Source organism: Microtus pennsylvanicus, chromosome 10 (assembly GCF_037038515.1).
Source record: "Microtus pennsylvanicus isolate mMicPen1 chromosome 10, mMicPen1.hap1, whole genome shotgun sequence".
NCBI classification, from domain to species: domain Eukaryota; kingdom Metazoa; phylum Chordata; class Mammalia; order Rodentia; family Cricetidae; genus Microtus; species Microtus pennsylvanicus.
The window spans coordinates 91,547,805-91,565,459 of record NC_134588.1 but is presented as its reverse complement, the minus strand read 5'-3'; the positions used below and the strand labels follow the sequence as shown (position 1 = coordinate 91,565,459).

The 17,655-nt window shown below is 39.9% G+C and overlaps 1 protein-coding gene across 1 annotated transcript in view; it reads right to left on the bottom strand.

Annotated features, from left to right (window-relative positions):
- Nucleotides 1-5,070: 5,070 nt before the first annotated feature.
- The window catches only part of Cd48 (CD48 molecule), a 38,508-nt gene continuing 25,923 nt past the window's right edge, over nucleotides 5,071-17,655 (bottom strand). Inside the window, exons 2-4 of the mRNA XM_075989140.1 lie at nucleotides 13,576-13,872; nucleotides 10,541-10,798; nucleotides 5,071-9,450 (exon numbers count right to left, since the gene is read on the bottom strand). Of these exons, the coding sequence (XP_075845255.1) occupies nucleotides 9,371-9,450; nucleotides 10,541-10,798; nucleotides 13,576-13,872 (635 nt within the window). The 3' untranslated portion in view covers nucleotides 5,071-9,370. The remainder of the gene's footprint in view (nucleotides 9,451-10,540; nucleotides 10,799-13,575; nucleotides 13,873-17,655) is intronic.

Here is a 17,655-nt window from a genome sequence, read left to right as displayed (position 1 = left end):
AGGTGGGGCTGAGGCAGAGACGATAAACAGAAGGAGAAATCTCAGGATGGGGTAGGTGGTCAGAGAAGTAGCCCCAGAGGAGGAGCCCATCAGGGACGAGCCACCCAGCTACACATCAATCCACAGACTAAGAGTAATATTTATAGAAGTAAGAAAACGGACAAAACACATAGGCCAAAAGGTAGATGGAATAAGTTAGAGCAAGCTGGAAGGAAATGGGCCAAGCTAAAGTCAGATGTTTATAACTAAAAATAAGACTCCACGTGTGATTCATCTGGGAGCTGGTAGCCCCCCAAAAGAGCCCAAAGAACTTAACATCGTATTACTATTTTTTTGTTTGTTTGTTGGTTGGTTTTGAGAAAGGTTTTTGGGTCTGTCCTAGAACTAGTTCTTGTAGACCAGGCTGGCCTCTGATTCACAGAGACCCGCCTGCCGCTGCCTTCCAAGTGTTGGGATTAAAGGTGTGCACCACCACCACCCAGCAATATCACACTACTCTTACTACTACATTCAGGTTCCCCTGGTCAAGGCCTTGTGACAAATCTCATGCTCAGCTCTCAGGGAACATGACTTGTATTCACAGGAGACCACTGCTGGAACCTGGTGGGAAGGAGGGAGCCTTGGAAGAACTGGAACCCCTGGCTTGGCACGGATGTTAGAAGTAGCACAACTGACCTTTCAGATGTGCTTACACACAGGCACCAAGATCTCTGATTCTGCGTTGTGTGGTTCCTCTGTTTTCCAAAGGTAGTGCTTATGAAAAAATTGGAATTACTTTAAAATTCTGCTTCAGGATAGCAAATATTTATTTAAATAGATATGAAAACATTTACAGGAGGAGGCATATAGTTCCAGCAGTAGGGAACCTGCTTAGCATATACAAAGACCAAGTTCACCCTCACACAAAATAAAAATCAATTACCTCTAAAAAACAAAGCAAAACAAAACAAAAAACCCAGAAAAACAGCATCTCATCCCCAGCTCTGTAGCAGAACACATGCTGTGAGCTCCCTTTCCTCTCTGATCCCATCTCTAAGTTCACAAAGAACTTCTCCAAACTTTTCCCCCCAACTCAAATGGTCTGAGGCCGAAAGTCTCCTACCCCCACCCTCCTGGCTTGATTTTACCTACTAAGTGTTTTTTTTTTGTTGTTTGTTTGTTTTTGTTTTTTTCCCCCAAATCCTGCGGCAGCGGAGCTACCCCTTGGGCCCACTGGGCAGTGACTTGGCAATTTCCCGGTTTTGCACATACTCCACTCTCCCTCTCCCTATCCCCCACCCCCCCACCCCGCCCCAGATTAAGGTTCCTGTTCCCAGTTCACAAACTCTGGGTTCCTTGATATTCTAGCCACCAAACAAACAAAACCCTCTCTTTGTGTATGAAATTGATTTAATTGCTCTTAATTTGTCAAGCATATTTGTCAATATTTAATCAGGCACCAATGTGGAGCACAGTGGATTGTTCACACCATCACCAGTCATATCTCTCCACCATGTGCCTGGAACCGCGACACCTGCTGACCAATACAGGTTATTACACCTACAACAATTTACTGAAGTCTTACAACGAAGGTTAAGTTTGTTTGATTAATAAATAATTAAATAAATTTGAAAGTTATATAATTGCAGACAATATCACCACCCAAGGATTTAATAACTTTTTGCTTCCACTATGGATGGTATCCTGCGAGGCTTATATGGTATAACAAAATACGGCTACCTAACGGAATGAGTGCAAAACAGGATTCATCCTTCTACTTACTGTATCCAAGAAATATACCATAATATCAAGGGTAGACATCAGATTAGAGTAAAGGGTTGTAAAAAGATATTTCAACAAATGGACCTAAGAAGCAAGTTGGTATAGCTACTTTTATATCTAACAAAATAGATTTCAAACCAAAATTTATGAGAAGAGCTAGGGAAGAACGGTACATACTCATCAAAGAAAAAAAATCCACCAAGAGGACATTGCAGTTTTTAACATCTATGCCCCAAACATAAGGGTACCCAAGTTCATAAAATAAACACTGCTATATCACAGATTGACTCTCACACACTTATAATTGGAGACTTCAATACCATACTCTGTAGTAATATGAGCGGCGGGGCTGCGTCCCCAACACCCCAGCCGCCTGCCCGGCTAGCTTTACCCGAAATAATTACACAGACACTGTATTCATTTAAACACTGCTTTGGCCCATTCCTATCTAGCCTCTTCTAGGCTAACTCTTGCACCTGGACTAGACCATTTCTTATCATCTGTATAGCACCGGTCTTACTGGGAAGACTCTAGCCTAAGTCCATCCTGGGTCGGAGCTTCATAGTGTGCATCTTCCCTGGAGCGGGTAGCATGGCGTCTCTCTGAGGCGTCTGCTCCGGAGAGCAGAGCTGTGGAGTCTGACCTCACTTCCTCTTCCTCCCGGCATTCTGTTCTGTTTACTCCACCTACCTATGTCTTAACCAATAACATGGGCCAAGGCAGTTCCTTTATTAGCCAATGACCTTCCTCCATCAATACTCTCATCAATAGACAAATCATCTAGACAAAAACTAAACAGAGTAGTGCTGGTGCTGGTGCTAACTGATGTGCAAACCAAATGTATCTAACAGATATTTACAGAACATTTCAACCAAGCACAAAATAATATGCCTTCTTCTCTGTATCTCATAGAACTTTCTTCAAAATTGGCTACATACTCAGTCACAAAGCAAGTCACTAAAGATAGAAGAAATTTGAAATAACTCCTTGAATCCCCTCTACCATGAATTAAAGCTAGATAGCAGCAAAAACAGAAACAATAGGAAGCTTACAAACTCATGAAAACAAATCGAAGACCCAGATATTAATCCACAAACTTTTGAGAACACCTGATTTTTGACAAAGAAGCAAAAAAATATCAAATGGAAAAAAGAAAGCATATTTAACAAATGGTGCTGACATAACTGGATATCAACATGTAGAAGAATGAAAATAAACCCTTATCTATCACCATGCACAAAACTCAAGTCCAAATGGATCAAAGACCTCAACATAAAGACAGCCACACTGAACCTCATAAAAGAGAGAGTGGGAAGTAAACTTGAACACATTGGCACATAGTAAAATTACATATAACAAAACAGTTATCAAACAAGAATTACAGTTACAATATTTTTATTTACTTTATCTTTTATCATAACTTAGGAAAACTATAACTATCTATTCTTCAACTCCATCAAAGACTCCAGAAGGATATAATATTACCTAAGTCAACAGGAAGTGCACTGTAAGCAACTTCGAAAACTCTAGAAATGACAGAGGCATCTCACTGCTTGGACAGTCACTCAAAGTTCTTCTGTACTGTTGGTGCATCCATCTACAGCCTACAGGCCCATAGTATCTGGCAGACTTTTCCATGAAGCAAGAACTTTCAAAGACAGTTCAGTCACTTTCTTTTGTATCCTGTAGAATGTCTCACAGACTCTGTCATGAAGCAGGAACCCCGAAGGATTATCTCATCTTTAGGCAAGTTCAACAGTCTTTTCTCTGTGGATCCTACATGTCCAGTTCATCTGATAAACTCCATAAGGAGCCTGTTTGATGACCATCTTTTTCTTGAAGTAGATTGGTGCTGCCAGGAGCAGATGTGTCTCACTGTCATGAAAAGTTCTAAATTTTTAAAACACTTAAATGCCATATTCTGAAGTTCTCTGAAAGATTTGAAGAATACCTAACCAACTGAAATATATCTCTACATATCTAGAAAATTTCACTAACATGACTGCAAGCCTGACTATTGTAGATGACTATCTATTAACCTATATTTCTTAATTATACATTTTTAAATGAACTATACAAACACAATCCTTAATCAAGGGTAGAAATATACATATACAGTATAACAAAATTCACCTTAAATTTGTATCAATAAACCAAGATCCATACCAATGCAAATTATTCATATCTATATCATATACCCCCTTAAATATAAAGAAATATCTATAAACAATATTTGGGAATATGGGAGTAGTTTTTCTCTCCAAACGGCTTCCTGCTGTTATTTGGGCAAAGTATTTTCTTTGTGGGGTGTTTATAGCAATCTTTCAGGGGGGCATGGTCTATCAAACCATATTGGTCTGGAAGCAAGCCATAGGTTCTCATCTTCTGTGGAAACAAGAGAAGAACTTTTTAAAGCAACATATCCTTAGACCCAAATTTCAAAGTAATGATACCTTTATAATATACATGCTGGTTTAGCTTAGCAGCCCGTACAAGTCTCTCTGTACTTAGCTCCTTCAAAGTCAAAAAGTTGAAAGATAACACAATAATATACATAATCCAGACTCTCTGTGAATTTTCCATCTTTATGTGGCTTATTTTTATTCTATTGCTTTTTAATATTTCTTTTATTATGTTTACTCCTTTAGTCTATGACTGTCTTTTCAATTCTCTATACTTTTTGTTTCTCTCTCCCAAGCCTACGTACATTTATCCAACACTGTGACCCATTTATAGATCTTTTTAAATCTGGATTTGTCCTTATTACATATCTGTAATTATTTTCTGACCAGAAGTGCTTCTTAAAATGCAAAACACTTAAGAATCTAAGCTACAACATTCCTAGGTCAAATATGGTATTGCCTGCTAGTCCCGCCCAGTCTAGCATGAAGGAGCTGCTAGCCCTGTGAGAGCCAAGCACACTGCCCCACTTCCAGGCACACAACAGTCCATGTTGCTATTAAGCAAGCTGCAGCAGTCTGCTCACAAACCCCAGTCAAATGCTCTGTAGCCAGACCTCCTGCCTGAAGGAGTCAGAGTTTGTACTGGCAGGGCCCAGAAAGCCAGCATTTTAAAATAACCATAGCATCTTTCCTGCTATGGCTGAATCAGGAAAACCCTTCTTAAAGGAGCCATGCCTCTGCTTGCTTTTAGAAAACAGAGCCTATCCAAGAAAATGCTTAACTCTGTTCTTTTGTGTCCAGAATTAATTTTTCAGCTTTCTCAGGTTTTTAGGTGGATGCAGTTACCCATATTTGGTGCCAGATGATGATAAAGGAAGTTTAAAAGAAATTCCACACTAGCTCAGAATTGAGAAAAATAGACATTTATTTAGGGGTAAACTCACAAGTCAGAATCCTCCGCTGGAAAGGAGAACAGAAACTGAATCCCACAGCTGGAAAAGAGGCCAGATACACGCTGTACATTGGCATAAATAGTATGAGGCCACGCCCCAGTGGGTGGGTAAGCACTGGCTGTAAGACTTCCTACAGAAGACATGTGTTCAACTATGTTCATAGCAGCATTGTTTGTCATAGCCAGAATCTGGAAACAACCTGAATTCCCCTCAACTGAAGAATGGAAAAGGAAAATGTGGTACATTTACACAAAGGAGTACTACACAGCAGAAAAAATAATGACATCTTGAATTTTGCAGGCAAATTGATGGAGCTAGAAAACACCATTTTGAGTGAGGTAACCCAGATCCAGAAAGATAATTATCACATGTACTCACTATAAGTGGTTTTTAAACATAAAACAAAGAAAATCAGGCCACAAATCATAATCCCAGAGAACCTAGACACCAATGAGCACCCTAAGAAAGACATACATAGATGTCATCTACATGGGTAGTAGAAAAATACAAGATCTCCTGAGTAAATCATGAGGACTTTGGGAGAGGGTTGAAGGGGAGGGGAGAGGCAAGGAGGGGAACAGAGAAAAATGTAGAGCTCAACAAAAATCAATTTAAGAAAAGAAATGAAAAGGGGACAAAACAACAGATACTGAGGAAATCATAAGGATATATATGAAAAACCTATATTTTTCCAAATTGGAAAACCTAAAAGAAATGTATAATTTTCCTTTTAATTTTTTTCCTTTTGTTGAAAATAGATTCTTTTCTTTTCTCATACAATATATCCTGATTATAGTTTCCCCTCCCTCTACTCCTTCAAGTTTTCCCTCATTTCCCCTCATCTCCAGGTCTATCTTGTCTTAATTCTAACCAAGCAAGTGAAAGACTTGTATAATAAAAAAAAACTTCAAGTCATTGAAGAAATTGAAGAAGATATCAGAAGATGGAAAGATATCCCATGCTCATGGATTAGTAGGATTAATATAGTAAAAATGACCATCTTGTCAGATACCATCTACAGAGTCAATGCAATCCTCATTGAAATTCCAACACAATTTTTTTAGAAACCTTTAAATATCAATTTTCAGCTTCATATGAGAATACACACAAAAATCAAACAGGATTTATAAAACAATCCTGAATAATAAAAGCACTGTGGGAGCATTCACCACCCCCAATTTCAAGTTGTACTGTAAAGCTAAAAACCACATGATATTGGTACAAAACAAACATAAATAAATGAAATCGAACTGAAGACCTAGATGTTGACATACCTATGGACATTTGGTTTTGATTAAAGCAGTCAGAAACACACACCGGGAAAAACACAACTTCTTTAATAAATGGTTCTGATCAAACTGGATATTTGCATGCAGAAGAATGCAAAGAGACCCAGACTTATCATCCTGTACAAAACTCAGCTCCAAAATGATCAAGGACCTCAACATAAAACTAGATACACTGAATGGTAGAAGATAAAGTGGGGAATAGAATTGAACTCATTGGCCAAGAAAAGAGTTTCAACTGAATGCTGATAGCACGGGCACTATGATCAACAATTAATAAATGGGACTTCATGAAACTGAAGACCTTCTGTAAGGCGAGGGACACTGTCATTTGGGAAAAGTAGCAGCCTACAGAATGAGAAAAAATTTTCATCAATTCCAAGTCTGATAGCAGACTAATACTCAAAATATATGAAGAACTCAAGAAACTAGACACCAAAAACCCAAATAGTTCAATTAAAAATAGGGTGCAGATCTAAACAGAATTTTTTTTAAATATAGGTAACTCCAATGCCTGAGAATCACTTAAATAATTGTTCAACACCCTTAGTCATCAGGGAAATGCAAATCAAAACTACTTTGAGATTCCATCTTATACCTATCAGAATGGCTAAGATCAATAACACAAGTCAGCTCATGCTGGCAAGAATGTGGAGTAAGGGGAACACTCCTCCAATGCTGGTGAAAGTGCAAACTTGTGTAGCCACTATGGAAATCAATATCACAGTTCCTCATGAAGATAGGAACCGATCTGCCTCAAGATCCAGCTATACCATTCTTGGTCATATATCCAAAGTTCACTTCTTCCTATCACAAGGACACTTGCTCAAAACCATGTTCATTGTTATTCTATTCACAATATCCAAAAATTGGAAGCAAACTAGATGTCCCTCAACTTAAGAATGGATAAAGAAAATGTTGTACATTTACACGATGGAATATTATTCATCTGCTAAAAAGGACAAGTCTAATGATATCACTAAATTTGCAGGCAAATGGATGGAGCTAGAAAAAAATCAATCTGAGTAAGGTAACCCAGACCCAGAAAGATAAATATGGTATGTATTCACTTATATGTAGATATTAATCTTTAAAAAATGAGAATCAAACTACAGTCCAAAGATTTGGAGAAGTTAGGTATAGAGGAAGGGATTGAGGAGGAGACACATAGATTTCCCTGGGAGGGAGAAATAGAATAAATTTTATGGGTAGACTGGGGGATGGAGGACCGGAACAGGAGGATCATGTGGGGAGGTGTAGGGGAAATAGGATTGAGAGAAAGAATGTAGGGAGAATCAGGTGGAATTAAGGTGTATTTGAGGAGTGGTATAAAAGGCTGGTGCACTGGAACCTTCTTAAGCTATATGGAGACAATCCTAATGATGTCTCCAAATTATGAGCAAGATGGAATCCCAGTTGGCCATCTCTTGTCTTCAAATGAAGCTTCCAGTACTTGAACTGGGTTACATCCAATTCAGTTGTTGGCCAAAAAGGTCACATGGAAATACCCAAACAACCCAGGTTTTACCAAGCAATTAGGTTGATCCCCACAAACCAACCAGTAAGGTTCTAGTGCCGAAGACAACACTAGCACAACACATTGAACATGGAGCTGTCAAGCAGGTACCTATGTTAAAACTTCACCCCCATCATTTTAGAGTCTTTAGTAGAAGGCGGCACTCTACAGGTAACCCAAAGAGAAATGTAACACCAACCCAGCTACAAAACCTTTGACCTACAATCTGTCCTGCCTGTAAAATATGCTAGGGCAATGGTGGGCACAAAGATTGCAGGACTAGCCAACCAATGTCTGATTTGACTTAAAGCTCACTCCATGAGATGAACCTGACACTGCTTGGGTGACCTATGGTAAAATCAAATACTACTGGTCTAAACAAAAAGAAAAAAGTAACAATAAAATATCTATTGGTATTCTGCTACACTCATAGATCAGTGCCTTATTCAGCCATCAGAGAAACTTCCTGTTGCAGTAGATGGGAACAAATACATAATCCCACAGCCAGACATTATGAAGGGGGGGGGGTAGAGGGAGGGAGGGATGGAGACAGAGACAGAGACAGAGAGACAGAGAGAGAGAGAGAGAGAGAGAGAGAGAGAGAGAGAGAGAGAGAGAGAGAGCTAGCTCTGAATGAGATGTCTCCATCATATCCCTCCCCCAGGGCTAAGGGTACCCTGTGGAAGTGGAGGTGGAAAGACTAAAAGCCAGAGAGGATACAGGACACCAGCAGAACAAGTCTCTCTAAATTAACTGAGCAAGGTCACTATGAACTTAGAGAGACTGGAGCAGCAAGTACAGGGCCCACACAGCTCTGATTAAGGTCCTTTGCATATACATTATAGCTTTAGTTTAACATTTTTATGGGACTTCTGGGTATGTGAATGAGTGGGTCTCTGATTCTTATGTGTGATCTTGGGAACTTTTCCTTTGTTTGAATTGCCTTGTCCAACTTTGATGTGATGGTTTTTGTTTTAGCTTATTATATTTTATTTTGTTATGTTTTGTTGTTACCTATTAGAAGTAGTGTCAAACTGGGAGGATTAAAGGAAGAGGGAACTAATTAAGATATATTGTTTGAGAAAAGAACCAATTTTAAAAAAGAAAAACCATTAGCATAATGTAGTTACGTATTTTGGTGAAAATAACGCCTTTATCTTTAATGACTGTTGGGAAACAAATGGGGTATACAAAATTAGATATTAACCACAACTTTTAAAAGACTACTAAAAAAATCTTTGTAGAGGGATTGGCACATAGGTCAGTGGCCCAGCATTTTTGGAGCATGCAGAAGGTCCTGTAGTTAACTCTAGGATGGTAAGAAAATGCAAACCATCGCAAATGTTCAACAACACAATTTCTTCTGTCCCATAGAGTCAGTTCTGCCTTCCAGATGATAAAGACAGGATCCAGTGGCCTCAAAGTTTCATTCTCAAGTGAGAAGAGTTCATCTCAGGTCAACAGGAAGATATGAATGATGGGTACCATGACCACCAGCAAAGTTGCAATCCAACGTACTCCAAAGGATCTGGCTGAAAGAACAAAACCCCAAACACTTAGACCTTGATCACTGTTTTGAGGAGGAAGAGGAGGACTTGGCATAAGGATGGCATTCTTAAAACAGGAGAATGGCTACCTCCCTAAACCTAATCCCAGCTGCCTAGGGAAATCCTCCTCTTGCAAAAACTCATCCTCTTCAGATGTAAAGACTTGGAAGTTTCCTAAATGTCATTAGCTTGGTTGAATCCCGTGATAGACGCTTACCCTGACTTATCTGTAGGACCAGAAAAGAACCGACCCCCATACCCTGGAGAGTGCCTGTTAAGGGTGTTTCTAGAGATATTTATCTGTGGAGGGAAGATCTGCACTAAATATGGGCAGCATCCTTCCACAAGCTGGGGAATGAAAGGTGGGGAGGGAGGAAGCCTACTGAGTACCAGTATTCATCTCTCTGCTTCCTGATTGTGGACACGACAGAAACTGCTATCTTACATTTTCGTTGCCATGCCTTCCCTGTCATGATGGGTTGAATTCTTACCCTTCCTCCTTCAAGTTGTTTTTGTAAGGCATTTTATCATATCAACAGTAAAAATAACTAATACAGAGACATATCAGGAGTAACCTGAGGTGTGACTAACTCTAAAATCCAGTGGTACCTCTGTAGGTCTGAATTAAGGGGGAGTGACATTGTATGAAAGGATGCTTCTAGGCAATGCAGAGAAATCGGAAACACGAAGCCTAGAGTTTGCCTTCCTACCTTTGCAAGGAGAATAATACCTATGCAGTCTCTTCCTGAGGATGGGGACCTTGCTTCTATTCACCAACCTCTCTCTCACTCATCCAGTTTTCCTTATTTCCTTGCTTGGACTACTCTCCCACTTTTCCTACTTTCCCTAATTGTTCTGGTATCTCAGGACTCAGCTTTAAGGAAAGATAAGGTGAGCTAGCTGGTAGGTGGCTGTAGAGTCAGGTGGAAGCCAGGTCTCAAACTCCAATGACACCTTTGAGATTTCCCACCACATTCTCTGCCAGAAGGCCGAGTAGGAACCCCATATCTTCCTTCATTCAAAAGGAACCAGTCATCATGGTTCCCACTTCGGCTCCCTGGAAGGTAATTCTTACCCAGAGTACAAGGCGGAGTGAAGTACACGGTGTCATTTTTCCTGCTTATAGGGTTGCTGACTTGGCAGGTATAAAATGTAGACCTGTTCTTTGGAGTGACGATTCTTTCCAGCACATCTCCTTCCTCATTTTGGTTTGAGTCGTCAAACCAAGTGTATGTAACATTCTGTTGCTCTCCCTTGCAGGATAGTTTCAGGTGACAAGAGTCAAGCAAAGTTTCAGTCTTCTCAATTGTTATGGTAGGCTGGGACACAGGATCTGAAAAAAGGCTTGTTATGAGACAATGGGCTTATACATTTTTGTGGTGTTTATGATGCAAGGATTTGACCAACAGACTGCAAAGGGAACCAGGGAGGGGCCATGATTGCTGTTCAAGGTGGGTATGGATAAGAGACTCCTATAGATGGAGCCAGGGAGCAACTTTGTCTTCAGGAGGCTACTTTTGGGTGGTGATGCTAAGGTAGATCCAGGAGGGGGAGCCAGAGTTCTTTACACACCATTAGGAACAAAGTGGGGTGATGGTCATCTGTGAGCTAAGTGTTAGGGGAGAGACCAGCTGACTTCTGACTGTGTTTCCTAACTATCTGGGATACTCAGGGCTTGTTCTCTAACAAAAGCCCACAGCAAGCACCAGCGGGGGCCACTCTGTCCCTCAAGAATTCTAGAGTTCAGATTCAGGGAGAATCCTAAAGCGCCTCAACCTGTACTCAGTAAAGCCCTTCACACTGTCATTATAGGATGCTTAGGTCTATAAATCTGCCATCTTTGTCTCTGTTGTGCATCAGAAGCTCATAAAGAAAAATAGATTAGTTTGCCCAGATGATGTAATGTCTTTATTTCAATATGACTCCCTGTCTAAGTACTTAATAAACTCAGTAAGCTTGCTTCATTCCGGCTCACCATGAATTCTTTTCCGTGGGGTAGTCAAGAATCCAGCTTTACCTGAGCAGAAATCTCTAAAAGGAAGGTGAACTCCTTAGGCCACTGGTGGCTGTTTAGTTATCTCCCACCCCCAAAACACCCGGTGCCTGTGGCCATCCTACAGTTTGGAAGAAGCCGTGAGACGGTGGCCAGAACACTTAAATTTAATTGCAAAACAGTCCTTTCCTGAGGAAAATGGAACCTGGATCTTGGGTTGTTTCTGAAACCATTTTTTATTTAATTCTGACCAAGGAAATGTTCTGAGCCCACCAATTTTGAAAGAGAGAAGATGTAGGGTTCTATACATTCTTGGCCTCAAAGATTTCTTTGTTTGTAGCTCTGCTAGCGTATCAGGGAGACACACCACAACATAGTCACCTGTGGCCAAAGGAGTTTCCTGTTCCTTTGGGGATCCCCATTTGGATAAAGATGGATCTTGATGACCCACAAAAAAGAATTCCATAATCAAACAGAATGAAGCAAAGTTAGTGCATTTATTAAGTATTTAGACAGAAGATCACACAGCAAAAGACATTAAATAATCTAGGCAAACCATAAATAAATGCATTTTTCTTTATGAGGTTCTGATTTGGCACAAAACCAAGCATTGAGAGTTAATATGCCGATGCCTGGATCTGTAGATTCCTGAGGCTCAGGATTGAACTGGCTCTGTTCTCACCCTTCCATCCCTTAGGCCTTCATAGCGCTTCTATATTCCCTTGAATTGCTCTACTGAGCTCCACGGGAACATATCTCCTTTTTTGGTAAATGTACAAAGAGTTGGCTTTTGTCAGTTCCCTCCAAAGAACCTTACTTAATATGGACAAAGAGATATTAATATCATACACCATGGTGCCATGGCTACTAGGGAACTGGCCAGGGGGATTTTAAAGTGTTGATGGGTACATAATAACTGTACATATTTATGGGGGTACTATGTGATAATTAAATGTACAGTATAATAATTACTTCAGAAAATTGAGATTTGCCTCTTCAAATATTTATAATTTTTATGTGTTGGGATCTTTGGGATGTTCTTTTCCAGCTACTTGGAAATAGTGTGCTATGGAATCCCAGAGATGACCCTTTCTATTTAACTTTATGATGGTTTCCATTATCCAACTTCTCACTAGTGACTATGAAGTCATCTTTCTTGGCTTCCACAAATTAGTGAGAACATGGGAATGTTTGTAATAATACACAGTTATTTTATTAAATTGGCACTTTGAACCTAAATCTGTCTGACTCCAAGGATAATGCCCTACTCTTATTTCCATAGGAACTGGTTAGGCTGAAGCTGTAAGTGGAAATTTTTGTCATACTAAATCTGATAGAACTCTCCCAGAGAACTATTTCAATTTATTTTTAATATCTCTTTTTCTATATAAGTCTGATGAAATCTGAGTTCAGACAGAATTAAATATGTTCAAAACTAATTTGGGTTGCTCCCACGACAGAATGAGGGCACTACAGAAGAAATAGTCTTTACTCTTTCCAGTCTTACCATGATTTGTTTCTTCCTCTATGCGGCTCCTCAAAAGGGCCTCACATTGAAGGTTTGGTCACTAGCAGGCAATATTTGTGCAAGTGATTGGTTCAGAAATCTCTGATACCATCAATTAATTGATTTTTTGATGGATTAATAATCGAATGGACTACTGGAAAATGGTAGAAACTGGAAGGAGGGACCCAACTGAGAAAGTGGTCATTAGGAACATATCTTTGCAAGGTATAACCTGTTCTTGGCCCTTCATTCTAGTACCTCCTTCCCAGCCTGGGGTGAGCATCTCTGCTTCATTTCCCCTCTCTGCCATGATGCTGCGCCTCCCACAGGTCCATAGTGATAGAGCCAATTAACCAAGGACCATACAACCTCTGAAGCCATGAGCCCAAATAAACCTTACCCTGTCTGAATTCTTTATCTGAGGTGTTTGTCTTAGTAATGAAAAACTAACACAATTTGATAACTGCTGGGGTCAGGCTCATTCACAAATAGATGTATTTCTGGGAGAAATGTAGTAAGTGTGTCGCGATGTTCCTCTCTTCTCCTTTTCCACCCCCAACTCCCAGTAAACTCCCTGAATAGGCATTTTTCCTTTGACTCTAAAACTTACCAAATACATTCAAGATTTTCTTGTATTGTTCCTCAGTTTGCTTCATCACTCTCATGTAGTAGTCACCTTTGTCTTCTTTCCGGACATTGTAGATTTGAAGTGCACCAGTTATATTGTCAAGGCTGACCCTGCCCCGATAACCGGAATAGGTTATCGTTGAACCCTTATAATCATATTCCAAAATCTTCTGTTTCGTGGTATAAAGCCAGGTGAGGTGTGCATAGGTTCCAAGTGGTTTCTTGAATTGCAGGGTTATGTTGCTGCCGGTTTTAGCATTTATCTCTAGTTCTGAATGATCTGTCAATAAAATTCAGAGAGTGAGACTCATCCTGGAGAAAGCAGTGCTGTCCAGTGGCCCAGTGTTAGCTTAAGCTGGTAGAGGAGGAAAAAGTTAGAGTCTGAGAAACAGGGGTGAGACAGGGTGGGACAGAACATATTGATTATAATTCCAAATTTCTGCTCTCATCCAAAAAGACACAGGGCACTAAGCTGATACTGGCATTTTCTTGTTCATTGCCCCCACCCATCATAGAGTTTCAAATAAATTGGTTCCAAGTCATTTCCCTCTATGGATTTGTTTCCTGTTTGTTCAGTTTTATTCAACAAGCACACTAGTCATAGACATCATTATTACACAATTATACTCTAACAGATTTAATACATAAGTGTAAACTGAACAGAATAGCAAATCAACCTGGGCTGAGGGTATAGCTTACTTGGTATGTAATCCTAGCCATCAGGAGATAAAGGCAGGAGAATCACAAGGTCAAGGTCCTCAATGTCTACATAGTAAGCTTGAGGCCAGCTTGAGCTAAATGAGACTGTCTAAAAAAAACCAGTATAATATCTTGTTAGTGTAGTAAAGACAAGGACAAGGTAGTGTGGGACTAAGCCACATAGGATGGGGGATAGAGGAAAGCTGGGAGAAGCCCTTTGGAGTGACGGCCACTAATGTGAGTTAGAAGATGTTTAAAAGATAATACTTGTTGAGAACCATGTGTCATGTGCTATATGAGGAGGTAGGAATATGTCAGTGAGTTAAACATAAGAGGCCTTGAGCTAACAGTAAGAAATAAATATTCCTGCCAGGGAAGCAGGTAGGCTGACTGAAGATCTTCACCTCTCCTTCTGCTCCTCTGGATTTAATCCCCCAACCTCATCTCCAGATCTGCAGCAGAGCACCTATTGAAGGCTCCCTTTCCCCCATTTCCTACAGATCACACAGATATCCCCATCCAAACATCCTTGCCTCCACCCATTGTTTTGTCCCAGTCTCCACCTCCAGCAGGCCTTCCCTGGGAACCCCCAGGCCACTCTGTCCAGAGAAGAAGTGGACTAGCTGCAGAGCTTTACCCTGTCTCCATTCCTCCAAGTTCAATCCCCCAGTCATATCCCCAGCTCTGTAGCCGCCCTTCTGCCGCGTCCTCTCCTCATACACTGCATCCCTGTCCAGGGAGCTAAGCATATCCCAATGAAATACCTTGTTTCCCTCCATTCTGTGAACACCCCCTGCCCTGCCAGCTCATACCCTAATCTAGGTCTCAACTCTTGATACCCATAAAAACATTTTCACTGTTTTTTATTTTAGCCATTCTGACAGGTGTAAGATGGTATCTTAACGTCTTGATTTGCATTTCCCTGATCACTAAGAAAGTTGAGCATGACCTTAAGTGTCTTTTGGCCATTTGAAGTTCTTCTGTTGAGAATTCTCTGTTCAGCTCAGTGCCCCATTGTATAATTGGGTTGATTAGCCTTTTACGGTCTAGTTTCTTGATTTCTTTATATATTTTGGAGATCAGACCTTTGTCAGTTGCGGGGTTGCTGAAAATCTTCTCCCAGTAAGTGGGTTGCCTTTTTGTCTTAGTGACAGTGTCCTTTGCTTTACAGAAGCTTCTCAGTCTCAGGAGGTCCCATTTATTCAATGATGCCCTTAGTGTCTGTGCTGCTGGGGTTATACGTAGGAAGTGGTCTCCTGTGCCCATGTGCTGTAGAGTACTTCCCACTTTCTTTTCTATCAGGTTCAGTGAGGGAGGGTGACTTGATCGGGGGAGGGGGAGGGAAATGGGAGGCGGTGGCGGGGAGGAGGCAGAAATCCTTAATAAATAAATAAATTAAAAAAATAAATAAATAAAACATTTTAACTGGAATCCCCAGTAGTCACACCTACCAGGGCACTAGAAAAATTTTCTATCAGACAACATACAGCCACTACACTCTCCTAAAATCCAGAGAGGAAAAGAAACGGAAAAAAAGAAACCCACCAACAAGGCAAGACCAGATATCTGATGGCAGAAGTTATAAAATAATCCCATACGAGTTCAGAATTTTTTATAATAAAGGGTTATTTATTTAGGGGAAACTTATAGATCACAGTCCTCTTTACAAATGATAAACAGGAAAAGAGTCGAGCATCTGGAAGCTGCATTTATAGTATAAGAGATCATGCCCAAGTGGGCTGGCATCTTAAAGGCCATTGGCTGAAGGAGCAGAAGGAGCTCCCATAGCACCTTCCCCTTTTGTTTAAATAAGAGAGTTCCAAACCCAATACAAAACTATATACACTAGGAACAAATATCAAGCATAAGATTAGAATTACAACCAGCATAAAAATATTAAGCAAGGAACATATGACAAATGTTTTAATAAACATTCTATCCTAAGGAATCTAAGTCTTATATTGGAAATGACTTGGCCAGATCATAAGTGGATGGTAAATATGACTATCTAATCTTCAACCCCATTGAAGGCCTGAGAAGAGAGATAATATTACTTGAGTAAGCAGGAAGTGCAATCAAGCAGCTTCCAAAATGTACAATAGATGACAGAGACAACTGGATGCCTAAGCAATCACCCAAAGTCTCATTTGCAATGTTGAAGCAACCAACTTTGGCTAATGCCTAGAGTAACTGACAGACCATTTTCAGAGGCAGGAATTTTTCAAAACTGTTTTACCCTGTCTTGGCAAGTGTAGACAACTGCATCCACAGAAAGCCTGAGAGAGCTTGGGAAGTAATTCTAGTCAGAAAAAAAAAATAGAGTTAAGCACAGCTTATTGATAGCAGAATTTTCTTAGGTGGGCTCTGTTTGCTGGAGGCAAATGCATCTTATTTTAGAGAGGCTTGATGACTCAGCTTTAGCTACAAGAACTTTGCAGCCTTTTTAAGAGGCTCTGCTACAGAACACTTAAATGGTGTTTATGAATAGTCTACAGCATGTATTTTGGTGGCAGCATGGACCTTGAAATGCCATAGAGTTGTAGCAATAAACATGGCTCTGGCCAGTACCTCCACCATGAAGCTAGATTCTCAGAAAGCTAAGAAATGAACTGGATCCAGCAATCAAAGCCATGGCTTTAATCCTAGCCATATCACTTAGCAAATTAAAGACTCATGTGGTTAAAAAATATATATATATATATATATATATATATATATATATATATATATATATATTAAAGAAAGATTTAAAGATGAATAAAACCTCTAAATGGTTTACTTTGTGTGTGTTTGTGTGTGTGTGTGTATGTATATATATATATATATATATATATATATATATTTGAAAAAAGGATAAACGCCTTTAAAAAAAAGAAAAAAAAATCTATTTTCATTCTTCTACAGGTGGATATCCAGTTATGCCTTTAATCCCAAGACTCGGGAAGCAGAGGCAGATGGATCTCTGTAAATTCAGGGTGTAGTGGCACACATCTTTAATTCCAACACTTGGTAGGCAGAAGCAGGCAGATCTCTGTGAGTTCAAGGACAGCCTGGTCTACAGACTGAGTTCCAGGACAAAGATACACAGAGAAACCCTGTCTCAAAAAGCCAAAAATTAAAAATAAAGAAATAGAGCTTAAAATAAAGCACATAAAGATGAAAAATACACAGAGAACCTGGATACTACATGTTATTGTGTTGTTTTTAAATTGTTTGGTGGCTGAGTGATGTAAGTGGGTCATCTGTCTATGTGTTAATTTCATTGGTTAATAAAGAAACTGCCTTTGCTTTTTGATAGGGCAGAACTTAGATAGGTGGAGTAACAGAACAGAATGCTGGGAAGAAGGCAATGAGGCAGACACCA